The following is a 15,526-nucleotide window of genomic DNA, read 5'->3' as shown; positions in this document are numbered from 1 at the left end:
ATGGAAAACATTTCTGTCAGTGACATTCTTTTACTGGAAGATCTAGACCTTTCTGAGTCATCCACATATCCAGTGTTTTTCACATTGCTCTTTGTCTATATTGCACTGCTAATAAGTAATATTGGTGTTATTTTCATCATCATTGCAGAGAGAAGCTTACACGAACCCATGTACTTGCTATTCTGCAACTTGTCTGTCAATGATATCCTTGGTAACACATTCTTACTCCCCAATCTATTGTTTGACATGGTTTATAAAAACAGGTTAATTTCTTATAGTGCGTGTGTTACTCAGGTACTTGGTGCTCATACTTACGGCTCTGCTTCACACACCATACTGATCATAATGGCCATTGATAGGTATGTGGCTATATGCAATCCACTGAGATACAGTGCAATAATGACGGCTAAGGCAGTAGTGATCTTGTCTGTGTGTGCCTGGGCTGTTGCAGTTGTCCTAGTAGGTGTATTAGTCAGCCTCAGTGTCAGGTTGTCACGTTGTACATCAGTTATTCCAAATTTTTATTGTGATAATGCTTCCTTGTTCAAGTTATCTTGTGAAGATGTGTCTATAAACAATATATATGGACTGTTTTATACTGTTATATTATTGTCCTCATCTATGGGTACTGTTGCTGTCACATACATTAGAATTGCAATCACATGTTGGACTAAGAAAAATGCAGAACTCAACAGCAAAGCCGTTCAAACGTGTGCCAGTCACTTAGTTCTGTATTTGATAATGCTATTAACTGGCTTCATTATTGTCATAATGCATCGTTTTCCAGAGTACCCATTTTTAAGAAGACTTGTAGCTATTCTTTTTCATGTTGTGCCAGCTCATTTAAATCCGATAATTTATGGTATACAAACTAAACAATTAAGGCTCAAGATATTGCAGATGTTTGGTAGAAAAATAACACCCAGCTAGAAGACATATTTTAGGAATAATCTTAAATCATATGAAACCTTGTAGCCTTCATCAATGTGCTTTTGATTTGCCCCTGCACACTGTCTGGTCTATTTCCATCTCACCTAATAATCCTAATGTTTATTTTCCAGTATGTCAATAAATAACAACCTCTGGAAATGTAAATCTGGATGAAATTTCTTTACAAATCACCTCAACATAAAGGTGTTTAGTAAATTACCTATGTTATTCATTTCCCAAGGCATGTATTGCTTAAGAGTTAAAAAAAAAACACCTGATGTAATTCATTTTCCCTGTTTTCTCCACCTTCAGATGCATTTAATATGGCTGAGTGTAGTTTAATAATATTGAAAATTATTACATGGTTGAAAATGTTTTCTGCCCACAACAATTTATTCGTTAAGAGATGAACAGCTGTGTTAACAAATACAATTGAATTGTGCACAGTGAAACTGATAGAACTGATACACACTGAAGCTGAAAGCGGCCTATAGAAACCTCTTGTGGGGATGGATGAAACTTGGTGATACGCACTGATGGTGAACGCTCTTTTGTCACTGGGTTGGAATGTGTTGAGCTGGGGTAAAAAATATTATCTCGAAGTAAAAAGGCAGGAGAGCCATGACACAAGTGTTACTCACCACATACAACCTCTGTAGTCACACCCCATCTCTTGCCCACTTGATTCCTCTCCAGTGTTCTCTTGAAATAAAGGGTCGCAAAAAAACCAAATAAACTAAAAAAGTTAAAATGAGTCTGTAAGGGCTCATGGACTGGGGTCTGAAACGCCCTTGCAGGTTTAACTGTGCAGGCAGCGATCAGTCAACATGGTCTTGTTAATAACCCAAAGGATGCAAGTGATCAAAGCTTATCCTGGCCAGACCTGACCAGAGCACTTATCCTGGGGTGTCTGAAGACTTAAACTCAAATTAAACTAATGTAGTTACATTTTATTTATTTATATAGTGCAGTCAACAACTTACATGATCTCTAGGCACATTATAGATCCCAGGCCTGAATCTATAATGTATGGGGAATGGTGGTAAGGAAAAACTCCCTTTTAACAGCCTCATTTGGTTGAAGAGCTAGGTTATGGTTTCTGCCACACCATCAACCACAAACCAGTGCCCGGCTTCCTGTCTCTGTGGTGGTTGCCTTTACTGGACTTTTTAGCTTGGCTTTTGAGCCCTTTCGTTCTTATATCCTTTGCTGCCCACAGACCCCTGTGGTTTACCCTTGTTTTTGTTTTTTTAATTCTCTCTTTTTAGCTTGCCTTTCTTCTATTTACGCATAATTTTTATTTACTCATGTAAGTTGTTGTTTGCAAAGGAGGGATGGGAAGTTTTTTTACTACTAGTGGTGTTTATCTGCCATTGTTTGCTCCTTAAACCAGTTACTAGCCGTGTTTCCATCATCGGGCCAAATTCAGGCGAGCTGGTACATGCCAGGGCCAGTTGAGTCCCCATTGTGGCCAGGAGCTTTTGGGCCGATGATTACCCTAGGGTAGGTCAAGGTGAAAGGCAGGGTTAGTGGAGTCAGGTAAGAGAGGTTCGGTGGCAAAAAAACTAGTCAATATCAAATGACCTAAATTAAATTAAATTAATGAGATGATTTTATTTATGCGATAATTTAATTATCACAGTGGCCCGATAGTGGAATCATGGCTACTGAAGATATCAGGCTAAAAGCCACTTGTCCCTCTAAGAAATTAAAAACGCAGACCACAAGGGGCCGTGTAACTATTTAGCATGGAGTCTCATTCGTTATCGGAATAAACCAGACAAATCGCTCCACCAACTAAGAACGGTGATAGAGATTATTTCCAAACACTGTTAATGACTTAAGAATATAATAATCAAGTGCCTTGTATTCATATATTCCTTGTATGAATCATGTGCTTATGAAAGCAGGAGCATGGCTTTTCTCTCTGTGTGTGTAACTAGAATATTAGGAGCCACTAAGTCTGCATATGAAGAAGAGCATGTTTAGACCAGAGGAGATAAGAAAGGAACTGTGCTTCTTCCGACCTTGTGCAAAACTGCCATCCTTGCAAGACAGGGAGCCTCGGACGTGAGAAATCCACCACATGGTTATCCCTGCTGAAAGCTAAACTTCTGTCTATATAAACCTTGTGCGAAGAGTTTATCATTGCCTTCACTGTCAGACTTGTGCTGGTAGGAGAGCCTGATATCAATTGTCTTTGTTTGTTTGTCTAATAAATATACTTTCATGCAGCTCCGGAGTCCTGAGGTAACTAGGGTGATTTTTCACCTATCAAACGGCCATCAATCTGTCAATCCTTTCTGTGTCTAATTGTATTGACTTTGACCCGATTTCAAATTGGAGACCTCACTGACAGTACCACATGATCCGACAGCAAACACGAATGATATGGACCTGCCCCCTAATTCAAGAATTACAAGATATGATCCTGCAAAGAATAATCTCAAAACCTGTTAAATGAGCTTGGATTCATCTCTATCCTTACAGAACAGATGATATGACATTTAAGCCCTCACAATACACTCTCATTAACTATTTGCTGTAGTGTCAAGTGGCAAAATCATTGTAGGGTCTTCCAACCAGTGATGCCTTGATCCAAATATGGAACAACTGAGCATAGTCAAGAACCGATCAGCAAGCTAGTCTCTACTCCAACACCCCAGTTCGGATTAGACCGGTTACGACTGAGTAGCAGATGCCAAACAGAAATGAGGCTTTTGCCCCGATTAACCTACATGTGGTTCTAATTCACATCTTTATCATCCAGCAAGTAGTCCGGTCATGTTACTTAATGGAAAGTAATTGTAACTTCAAGTCAGCTAGTAATGGGTTGCTATGCAACAACTGAAACTCTAAAGTTCTATTTGCGTGAAGAACAATTTTTTTCTTAAAGTAAGATAAGTAAAAGTCACAAAACTACAACAAAATCATTAAAAATAGGTATTTTGAAGGAATGTCTTATATCTTTTTGGCAAGTTATCGTAAAATAAGCAGGAATAATGTATAGTCTGGCAGTCATTATCGAAAAAATAAATCCCTTCCGGATGAACAGGACCCCGACTATATATTATTCCTTACATAATGGTCTTTACATAATAGTATTTGGGCTGGTTGGTCTTGTACTCATGAGAATGAATGATCTGTGAATCCTAATAACCTTTTACTATATTGAAAACACTTTAATCTGTGAAATAGTTTTTTTTGAAAATGTACAGTGTGTTTTTCAAAAAACAATGCGCTGTTAACATGTCGAACAACAAAACACGCTTCCAATGTTCTACTTGCCTTCTCTGATGAGATCGTAGTTGGCTGCATATCTGCACATTGTGCTGGACTATTCAGACACATCTGTTTGCAAATTGGTGACCAATGATCTATCCTTTGTCTTAAAGGACAAGTAGGCCTTGCTCAGAGCCTTGACTTATGATTTCGATGTTGAGTACATTCCTATTAAATAACACAGGTGACATCTACACAGGCTATTCTAATGGGTATGTCACTTACAAAATAACAAGAATTAAAAACAAAACTGAATTTCAAACATGATGCAGTTCATGATGTAGTTCTTTAAATTCAGCTCTCTCACACAATACTGATTATATGACCAACATGAGCAGAGAATAACACACATTGTATATATTTACTTCAGAGTTAAGTCTTCTCTTTATTGTACCTATTGAATATCATATGTACAGTATATAAAGTATTGCTTCATATTCTAATAACAAAATTACAAGTTACAGGACTGAGCTTCTACTAATAATAAATAATTGTACTACATTGACACAGCGTGGTAAGTGTGACCCTTTGTATACAAACCCTGTGAGAATTAATCTGCCCCTTTTGGCTTTTGAGTCAAATTTAGTTACTCCTGCTTACCTATTTACGGCCATCGAAAGTTGTGTGCACCACTTTGGATGTTAAGTTTAAATACAGCTATCGAATATTCTACTTATATTGGTAGGTGAGAACGTATGGTCCAAAAAATCAGACACAAGCTTACATTTACCTGCTGTGTAAACTTAGCCATAGGTACCAGCAAAATAAAGTAAGGAGACATACACATTAACAAGTAAACCTCAAATGTGCTCTAAGAGTAATGTTAGTAATGACTCACCAGACCAGATTATCACAACTTTGAGACCAGTTATGGATATTATAGTCAACTGAGTCATGAAGGAAATCGTCAAACAAAGTGTCTTTGGATCTGTGATCTTGTGGGTAGATATAGTGAGGTAAAAGAGAATAGGAGGGAATGTGGGGGTGGGGTTAAACATTATTAACCTCAGAACAGATATTCTCAATCACTCAATACTATCTTGCAATTTACAAAATACAATTTGGTACAGTAGTTGAAAAAATATGTTTGGACAAACATGACAGAAAATTGCATGTGCCTTTCAGTGTTTTGTCTGTGCTAGTTTGTGCTTTGTTTAGATGGCCTTGCCCATTATTAGCAGGCTCATCAGAAACACCATGATGAAGAACATCCACATGAAGAAACGATCCAGCACCTTGGCCACTTTTTTCCACTCGCCAGTTCTCCTCTGTGTGGCTCTCTGGTCTCGGTAACAGTTTGCAATGTACTCGATATTCCTCTGGAGTTCCTGCTGCTCATACATGCACTGACCCTTAGACTGAGTCTCTTTCCCTCTCTCGCTTCCCAACTCTCTGCGTCTCACTCGCCTCTGGGCAACCTCTGAGCTATCGCCACAGTCCATGCTCATAAAGACTCCATTTCTCCAGGCGGTGTAGTGGTTCGTAGGGTTTCTTCCCATTGAGCCAGAGCGGCTCAAAACTTGCTCAGTGTCCTCGTTCTCTTCAAGGATCTTCTGGGACGTCTCATCCTGTGCCCTCTCCACCCTCAGGACACTCTCTCTCCCAGCCTGGCCATTCATCATGCAGTCAGCGGTGCCCTTCTCCTGCGGAGGCTCTGGTCTCTCTGGCTGTGGCATCATGCAGTTCTCACCCACCTCAAACACGAAACAGATGCGGGCCATGTACTGCAGGATGAACTTTTTAGCCCACCTGGGGACCGGCTTCGCCTCAGGGCCGCAGTGATGAATGTTCATGATGAAGATGGTCAAAGCTGTGGAGGCTGTTATCATGGTCATTGTGGCTATGTAGTATTTCCCTGTAGAACAAAAAAAGTGAGAGGGTGATTTTAAAAGGCATGCAAATAGTTCAAAGTATTTATTGATTCGCTTGCCTTGGTCCTGTCCACACTAACCCAGGTACATTTGAAAATTGAAATTTACATTTTGAAAACGCTGTCTGAGGTGTATTCATTTTGAAAAGCCAGGTTTGCGTTGTAATGTGGACAGGGAAAATGTTTAGATTAGAGTCTCAGAAACTATGATGTATGGTTTCCAGAAAATTTGAGCATCTGAGCACCACAACAACAAACACCTCTGTCGTGTTTCAGCATTTTAGTGTGGATTTAGAAAAATGGTACAAAAAAAATGATCTTTCAGATTTACCCCATTAAATGTGGATGAGGCCTTATTTCAAAGTAATCTGTCATTCTGAACTATAGAAACATGGTACGCATAGTACCAATTAATTACATTTATGACACCATAAACATTAAATAAGTATTATTTTGGATTAAATCTTTGTTACCAATAAGAGGCACATTTTCAGATGGTGGCATGATCTCAGCAACCAGGAGCTGAAACACAGTGAGAGCCAGCATCATCGTGACACCCAGAGATACCTTCTCCCCCGAATCGGCTGGTAGGTAGAAGCCCAGCGGCGCCAGGAATGAGATCATCACACATGGGATGAGGAGGTTGAACACATAGAAAGATGCCCTGCGTTTGAGTTTCAGAGTGTAAGTGATATCTGGGTAAGGATCTGCACAGCACCCATACTGGATTACGTTCCTCTCTGCAGGCATACCTAGTACCTCCCATTCCACATTATGTATCAAGTCAGCCAAGTCAGCTGTGTCCATTCCATTCAGGAGGTTCAGCTGATTGCCATTGTATGTCCAAGAGCCATAGGTCAAGCGGCATTGCTGGGCATCAAAGGGGAAGAAGGAGACGTCCACTTTGCAGGAGCTTTTGGTGATTGCAGGGGAATCCCACATGATCTGACCATCATGTCGAATCACCACATTTGTGTCCATTGAGCCTGTAAAATGATTGTCAGCACTGCAATACAGAAAGGAGGGAATGGGATACTGTCAAGGAAGACTACAAGAGATACATCACAAACCAAGAAAATTCTAAGTCTATATGCCATATGAAAAATACCTTCTTGACAGCACTGCATGATTCTAATCTTATTCTGCCTCTTTTGAATCACTAGAACACTGTTACTCAGCAGTGGCGGTTCTAGACCATTTTTACTAGGGGGGACATAAAAAAAACCCGCAACAAATGATTTTTAAATATTATAAACTTGAATTACTTTAAAAACATATAAACATGTATAACTTAACTTAACATTATAACAATGAGTGCAGGTGCAAGAGCAAGGGCCATAAAAAATGAAAATGAAAAATACAGTACAGGGTGCAAATACAGAGCGTCAATTCAACTTTTGACACTGTGTGGGCGGGAACCAAAGTTGGGCTCCTCTCTGATTGGTCCTGATTTGACAGCAGGAGAGTCTCATACATAGACATCCTATTACGTAATAGGATGTCTATGGTCTCATATTCACGACAACCATTTACCAAAACTCCGTTAAGTACATACGTCTTTGTATGTTGAAGACTGATATTTAATGACAAACCGAACTAACGGTACCCATTAAACCTGTTTTGATTAAATACTACTGGTGATTGTGGCTTTTGACCCAGGATCACTTTATTAATTCTAGGAAAAAGAGTTAGTTCTCATGACAGTCGATGTTATCTGCCCCTCATGTTATTATGTTATTGTTTAGCTGCTAGCTAGTCTACTGCTGATCTAAGATTCCTGCACTAGAAAGAAAGCCTTTGCTTGCTAACTGTTGTAGCTATCAGTGTTGAAAGCAGTGGAAACACCCTGATCATAGGATACATTAAATTAAAAATTGAAGTCAACTTTGAAAACTCAGCAGCAAGAGCTAGCTACATTAGTTAGCAATCAAAGGCTTCTTGCTAGCGCAGGAATATAAAGCAAGCTAGTAGCTAGATATGATATGTTACCTACTGGCAGATATCAGCGACTATGTCACAAGAACTGACTCTTTTTCATCCTGGAATTAACAAAGTGATCGTGAAAGACTGTATGACCCACACACATTCTTGTCGTCGTGAAATCAAATTCATTCAGTTCGTCTATGACAATTTGTATACACATAACATCTGGGAAAGTCAACAGGCATCTTTTGGTTCTTGAAAAAAACGCTGTGGTTATTTTTCCTTCGTCTCTGCCTTCATGTGGCAGAAAAATCACCAGCTCAGCCGGTAGACAGTTGTTTATGATTACTATGGTTACCACAGACTACCAGCTCCTCTTATGAACCAGCGATCCATTAATGAAAGAGAGCGAGCCAAACATTTCAATCGTAGCTCCTCTCTCCAGCAAGCACCACACAATGGCAAACTACAGTGATTTACCCGTGTAGAACGTTGCATCGCATTAGTACCGCTTTTGGCGCTCGGGTGTAAAATCATAATAAATTCCTGTATATTTTTTTATTTGGTCAGCAAGGGGTGGCCGCAGGGGTGGCCAGGGACATGTCTACGGGGGCACGGGCCACCCCAGGCCTCCGTGTAGAACCGCCACTGTTACTCAGTATGAATAAGAACCTGACACAAGTCTTTGATATAAAAGCAGATATAACTGGTAATTTGAACACTCCCATGAGTGAACTCATTGAAGTGTGCAGTCTGTGCCTTTATGTTACGGCCCTACTAATCAGGCCAGGGGCTCCGCCTCTTTATTGTGTTACGGCTGTGCCTTATTCATCCTGCAGGTATGAGTGCTGAACCAAATGGGCTGGCCTATAAGAGGCTGAGGTTTGCTATGGATGCTCTCTCTGCTCTGGGTTTCAGCGTTGCCGTCCAAGGTTGGATTGTTCCAGTGGTGAGAGCCTGGTGAAAGACGTCCAACCAAGGAACTCCACCAGGAACACTTCCTCCGTCCTCGTCCTGTTTTACACTTTAGTTTGTTACTTGTTTGTTTACCCTTAGACATATTGCACGACACTTTCATTTTAATACATATACTGATTGTTTATACTACTGTAAATAAAACCCCTTTTAAAGTATCACTACGGTGTGGTCGACCCCTTTTAATGACAGGACTGCCTTGAGCCAGGCAGGCGTGACACTTTACCAGAAATTGAGTGTAAGGGAGGGGAATATGTTGAGCTGACAAACTCAATACCATTGTTACCTACTTGTTATACAGGACTATATCAGGTCTCCATATATAACTACTAGGTATACGGATGGTATCGAGTCCATCATAGTCATCTCTATTCCACCTTAGGTGAACATCTACCCACACCTGTCGTATCCATAGATAAGCTGTGAGAATCTGGTTACGTTCATCCTGAAAAAGAGGAGAACACGATCATGATGAGTGGTTCTGAAAAAGGTGAGTGAAAATAGATCTTAGAGAAGAGTAGTAGTTTTTAGTACATATGACATGAATATGCAGTGTACCATAGACATTTGAAGGATTTATGTAACATGAATATGTCTGATGAGAGATGTAGGTACACGTGGAATTCGTCAATGTGTGATTTAATCATGAACTTGTATGATTATGCTCAGCACCTCTCCTCCACCAGTCAATCACTGTAACTGTAGCCTGATGTCACCTGAACTATGCACTCTGACCTGGTGAACAAGACCCCAAGTCACCTATTGTTAACTCTCAATTCTTCCTGTTCACACAGGGGAGCTGCCACTTCTCTATTTCTCCCTGTTTTCACAGGGTAGCCCGTGAGAAAGTTATTATTAAGTGCATTGTGCATATTCATTACATTATAAATAAAGTTCTACAGTATGTGTTTGGGGGGGGGGGGGGGGGGGGGTTTACAACTATTCATTTTATGAAGTGAATTTTAAATGAATTGCAGTGGAGTGAAATGAAAAATGACCTGCCATCTGTCCTGGTCATCTCTATCCTGTACTTGAACCTGATGACATATATTATTATCATTTTTTACTATTATGACAATAATTATTTCAGTGTTACCATATCGATGATCTGTGAAAGGGTGATCTGAAGGGTGACATTCAGGATATCTCCTGTGTCTTCCACTGGTCGCAGAGCACTCGTGTAGTTACTGAATAAATCCTTTAAAAGCTTCTGAGCATAACTCGCATGGGCACTCCAACAGGCTGTGACACCGGACAGACACACAGACAGACACACAGTCAGACACACAGACAGACACACAGACACACACACACACACAGACACACAGACAGGTGTAGTAAGATGATTGATTAAGGGATTATCACAGGAAGTAATTATTGCTATCAATTAAATCTTTAAATAACATTACAAATATGGCATGCCTGGCACAAACTACTCCTGAGGGGGAATATATGTCTTTGAATGTCTAAATGCAAACATTCACACAAGCTAAGGGACACACCACAAACACAAGCAAAATTAATGTATCAAACAGCAACTTGAGTCTCAAGAACAGGGACATTGACTGCTTTCAAAGTAAGTATGAGGCATTTGACATAGCCTAACAAGCTAGGAAAATACGTCATAGTGTTTTCAGATGGCCGAAATCACCAAATCACAACTGACAAACATTTCCCAGAATAGACATTTATGATAGAAAGATGGAAATGATAAATTAAGTTATTCATCTTTTTTACATATATCTATGCAGACTTGCTGAGAATTTATAGAATGGAAAACATCATCACACAGAACATTTAAAAATATGTTCCTATCCTTTTTATGTATAACAAAGAAAACCTCTTCAACTCATTAGCAATTCTGAGGATTTAGAGGAAGTTATTTTCAGAATTTTTAAAATGTTACACTTAAAAAGCATGCTGAAAACAACTGCAAGATCACATACGGTTGTTTCTTTCAAATATGCTTTCTACCAGAAATGCCTGGTTGTCAGTAACACAGAAAGCATGTTCTTGTGCCAGATGGTCCCAGCATAAAGATCCATGCTGGTGGATTACCAATCATTTGAGGTTATAGCTAACAAGAGATAAAGTAAAGCTGTCATTACTAGCAAGTACATATCCTATAGCTTTTCTTTGGGTTTCTCTGTTGAACCCAGGGCAGATCCAATGACTCCTCCTTTACGTAATCCATGGAACCATTGCCTTTTGTTAAACACTGGTCATGTGTATGAATCTGCCGTACAAAAATATTTGCATTGACAAAATACTCATTAATGTGTACAATCAATATAACTAAGACATTTTAAATATAACTTTATTCTAGGATGATATGTGGGCTTTGATGGTTCAAAATGCTGACAATGCCAGCGTGTCAGATTCCCTGTACGGCTACTGGCGAATACAAAAATCCTAGCACACATTTTTTTCCACACAATTTACAACTGAAAACAATTGAAGTCTAACCAGGCACTGTATAAAACAACATATGAAAATTCATATATTTTAATGTCAACCACTACATTGGTTTGCAGTGCCCTTTGTGGATAGGGGGATTGTGTCAGGCCAGATGTTCACAGAGCTCTGCTGTCTCAGTAGGCTAAAGCCCTCAGAACAGTACATAAAGGTTGCGGGATTACTCTGTTCAGTAATCACCCCTGAGCAGCAAATATTTGAAACATCTGAAAGTGACTGAAAACCAGGGGAAAAAATACATGTGCAGTCTAGACTCATCATTTCTGTGAACCCCATATGACCAGCACTGACATTAAATGATTACTCACACAGGAGAGATCAATATTTTAAGATTTCAAATCAATCAACAACAATGGAAATTACAAAGTGCTATTTTTGTTCTGAATGATTTTAAAGCAGCTCAGATTCACTTCAACTCTGAAAATGTGTTGGCAATAAGGTTCCTGAAAAAATATTGCTAAATATTGCTTTTGCAAAAAGAGTAAAAACCTCAATATATACTGTTTAAAACTACATCCCTTTAAAAAAAATCTGTTTAGGAATATTTGACAACCTAGAAAATGCATCAAAATTACCTGGTAAACAACGTGAACAAAGCATAAGTGAAAGAAGAGCATATACTCCTCGTGGTTTCATCTTTCTGGAAGCGAATCCTTGCGGCTATAATTCTACGTTTGAGTTATACGTCGCGATAGATAAATAACCCGACTTGCCAAAGGCAGGAAGAGCTTCATGAGCAATGAAGCAACCTCGCGCCGATTAATCGGGGGACGTCACATGGATGCGAACAAGTGCAGTGACAGAAACATGACACATGAAAACAACATGCCTTGCCAATGTGTATTTTGTTCCCCTCAGCGTCCGGAAAAGCACAATTGTATTTACGGTCGAGATGGACATTGGTTACCATTATATGCGGTTTCAATTTAGATTTATGAAATTGTTCGCATTCAGCCTAGGTATAGGTTTGTCTCACAAAAAGGCATTCCGTATACACTGCATATATAAATAAATATATAAATTGATAGGAAATTGAAATACTAGTTTTTAATACTCGGTTGAGGAGAAACGCCATTTACCTCCGTTTTTACATAAACATGTGCACGGTAAGTGAACACTATAACCACAGGGTGGCAGTGCTCACTCATTTCATTTTAGCAAGGCGAAGACAATAATGTTGTAATTATATGCAACTTCTGTGAGGGAGAAAATACTATTACTTCACTAGACCAGTCTATGTCCACAGAGCCCAATACATAAGCATTTCCCAGCAAAGAGCACCAATTCCTGTGAATTAAGTTAATGATTTAACAGATGGTAAGGCCTCAGTGCATAAAGGTGGCATCCTTGGTGTTTCTGGGTGTCTTGAGAATACAGGAGTCATCACACCAGTCCCCAGAGATGCCAAGGAGAATAGAGGTGATCTGACTGACCTGGTGCTGTGGTTAGACCTGCCGAAAGCCATATGGTTCTATGCCCCACGATCTTATCCAGGAGACACTGGACAGGCACCACATGCCAGCCAAAGAGATAGATCTAATTCTGGATTATTACTCTTTCTTTAGCCTGAAAGTCCCAGCAGGGTCCATAACATCTGAGTGGCACAGATTGGAGATGGGAAACATTACAGGCTGTACCGTCTGAGTGATCCTATTTGCACGGGCAGTGAATATGCTATGTAAACCATTGTGTAGAACCAGAGTGCAGAGGCCCTAAGTCTAAGCCCGGGATTTGCCAACCACCAACCAGATTCTGGTTCTCCATCACAGACGTACATACATTTGGGACAACAGTGACCAAAATAAATCGCTCACGTTAGTGTCCAACTAGGTGACAGGTGCAGAGATCAGGTGCAAGAGATTTTAAAGGGCTGTCTCATCATGGGACAGAAGAGAATGAGAGCCATCCGGAATAATATGAAGGCTGCAGAGTGGCCTCAAGGTGGCAATTGATTTAGAGGGCAGATTCCTTGGGTAACAAGGCTGACTAGGCTCACTTGGCTGACAATGAAAGACTTGTGACGACGTGTGACTTGTAACAGCTGCTAGGGCAGAAGTTGAGGTCTAATCAACCTAATTGAAGGTGTATGCTGTTCCACCCAGGAAACATATATAACAAACACTGATGATCTGCCCTAGCTTAGCATAAAGTTGTTTCACTACTACTGAAGTATCTGATATTTGTATGATGCAGACCTCTTACACGAAATAGTGAAATGAAAACACAAACACAGGCTCATCCCAACACACAAATGTATTGCAACAGAAATATACTATAAAACTGGTACACCTGGCTAGTCCCCAGTGAAATAAAATTCTGTTAACTTCACCTTGCATTGACTAATCAGCCTGAATGAATCGCAGCTTTACCACATTGCAGATTTCATGTCGATTTTCAAGCATTGCATTCTTTTCAGGGTGGGGAGACAGTTTTTGATCATAAACAGATGTGCTCTACTGGGTGTTTCTAAAAGGACTGCCGTCCAGCTTGAAGGAAGCTGCTTTTGTTTACGTATTTAGGGCTTGTACCAGTGTCCCAAAGGAACCATGGTTTCCTGCTCTGGTCTCAAGACACACTTGCAGAGCCACAACCCTAACTGGTTTACTAGAATATCAGGGCTGAACTAAATTGTCTTGTTCGGAGATAATAGTTTAGCAAAGAAGTACATTTTCATCAGTGACTTGCATAGATTACAATGTAGTGTCATATACTTAAAACTCAACTCCTGCAGCTCAAGAGATACAAGTGATTTATGGCACTGAAAGTTATGTTTTTCTCAGTATATTTAACCAATGATCATTTCAATACATACACAGCAAAAGTGTCAAAATGCATATTCATAGATCTTGGGAATGAGTTGGCTTTTCATTCAGTAGGCTACTTCCTAAGTGGTTCAAATTGAGCTGAATGTACCTCAACCAAGGTGCAACACAATAATTCAATAATTAATGTAAAGAAAATAATAATAATTGGACGATGTTGCTGAAAATAAAACTTTAAGGTCTTGGCTGTGTCAGGTCAAAAGACCACACCCATCCAAGGTCTGCTATGTTTGAACTCCAATGGTATCTGAGGGTCTCCGGCAAAAAATGTGTAAGTGGTGTAAGGTGTTCTGCTTTCCTCTAGTAGTAAGGACAAAATGTACGACACATTTATATAAGATTGATTACCTGTTTTTATCTCAGAAACCACCCATAAATGAAATGGAGAAGTGAAAATACATAGGGATAGCTTCCAAACCCAAACAAGACACCTGCTTTGCACACACACCAGCAGATGCCTCAAGAAATAATGCAGATGATGTGTTTCCTTGCCAGTGGTTGAGGTGTCTACACAAAGGCAGAGCTCAGTCAACCATACTCAGTTATCCCCATACCAGAAACATGCAAGGTACACATTGTGTATTTAAAGTTTTAGAATAACTTACAAACAATGCCTAATCTGTTAGTTTGGTTGTTTGTGCTGCTCGGCAGCGGCAGGTGATTTCACTATCAAATGAATCCTCTGACGGAAGTGGACATGACACGGCAGACGGTTCAGGCTGTGAATGATATCTAACAACCCTTTCGACAGACCAGAGGGTGATTTAACTATCAAATGAATCCCCAGTAAAATGGAGGACAGCTTCTGGTCTCATGGTTTGTGGTATCTCCACTTACACCTTGGGTTCAGGGTTTCTCATACATGTCCATGCTTTTTGTAAAGAGGGACAAATGTAAAGAGGAGTTATTTTAAAGGATATTTCCATGATATGTGTGGTATTATGAAGAGAGGAAAACTATTTTATCCCAAGAATGGTGCCTGGCAGTGACCCCTTTACAGTTATAAAATAATGTAATTTCCCTGATAAGACTGTTACTTAGAAACAACAGCCGACATATACTTTTGTAAATTACATCAACGGTTTATAAATTAAAAAAATCATTTAAAAAAGTAGCAAAAATCTACACAGCTTTTTTTGAAGGAAGAGGGAAAACAGAGCCTAGATTTCGAACACACAGGCCCCTCCCTCTTCTCTAGGCCAGTGGTATGGAAATTCCAAGATGACTACTCTAGGTGAAGAATTCTTGA

The 15,526-nt window shown here is 39.7% G+C and overlaps 2 protein-coding genes across 2 annotated transcripts; one reads left to right on the top strand and one right to left on the bottom strand.

Annotated features, from left to right (window-relative positions):
* LOC308370217 (olfactory receptor 52E8-like) lies at nt 1-930 on the top strand (the record flags this gene model as incomplete). The annotated part of the gene is made up of 1 exon (XM_080844836.1): nt 1-930. The coding sequence occupies one exon, from the start codon at nt 1-3 to the stop codon at nt 928-930; it is 930 nt and encodes a 309-aa protein (XP_080700962.1).
* Nucleotides 931-5,366: 4,436 nt separating this feature from the next.
* On the bottom strand, nt 5,367-12,441 carry chrna10a (cholinergic receptor, nicotinic, alpha 10a; the record flags this gene model as incomplete). Its single annotated transcript, XM_080844594.1, has 5 exons — nt 5,367-6,067; nt 6,556-7,088; nt 9,271-9,425; nt 10,077-10,222; nt 12,432-12,441. 5 exons carry the CDS (start codon nt 12,439-12,441, stop codon nt 5,367-5,369), a joined length of 1,545 nt encoding a protein of 514 aa, XP_080700720.1.
* Nucleotides 12,442-15,526: the final 3,085 nt, after the last annotated feature.

The sequence above is a fragment of the Sprattus sprattus genome (assembly GCF_963457725.1).
Source record: "Sprattus sprattus genome assembly, chromosome: 9".
Classification (NCBI taxonomy): Eukaryota; Metazoa; Chordata; class Actinopteri; order Clupeiformes; family Clupeidae; genus Sprattus; species Sprattus sprattus.
Note: the sequence above shows the minus strand (reverse complement) of the source record. Positions and strands in the feature narration are given on the sequence as shown.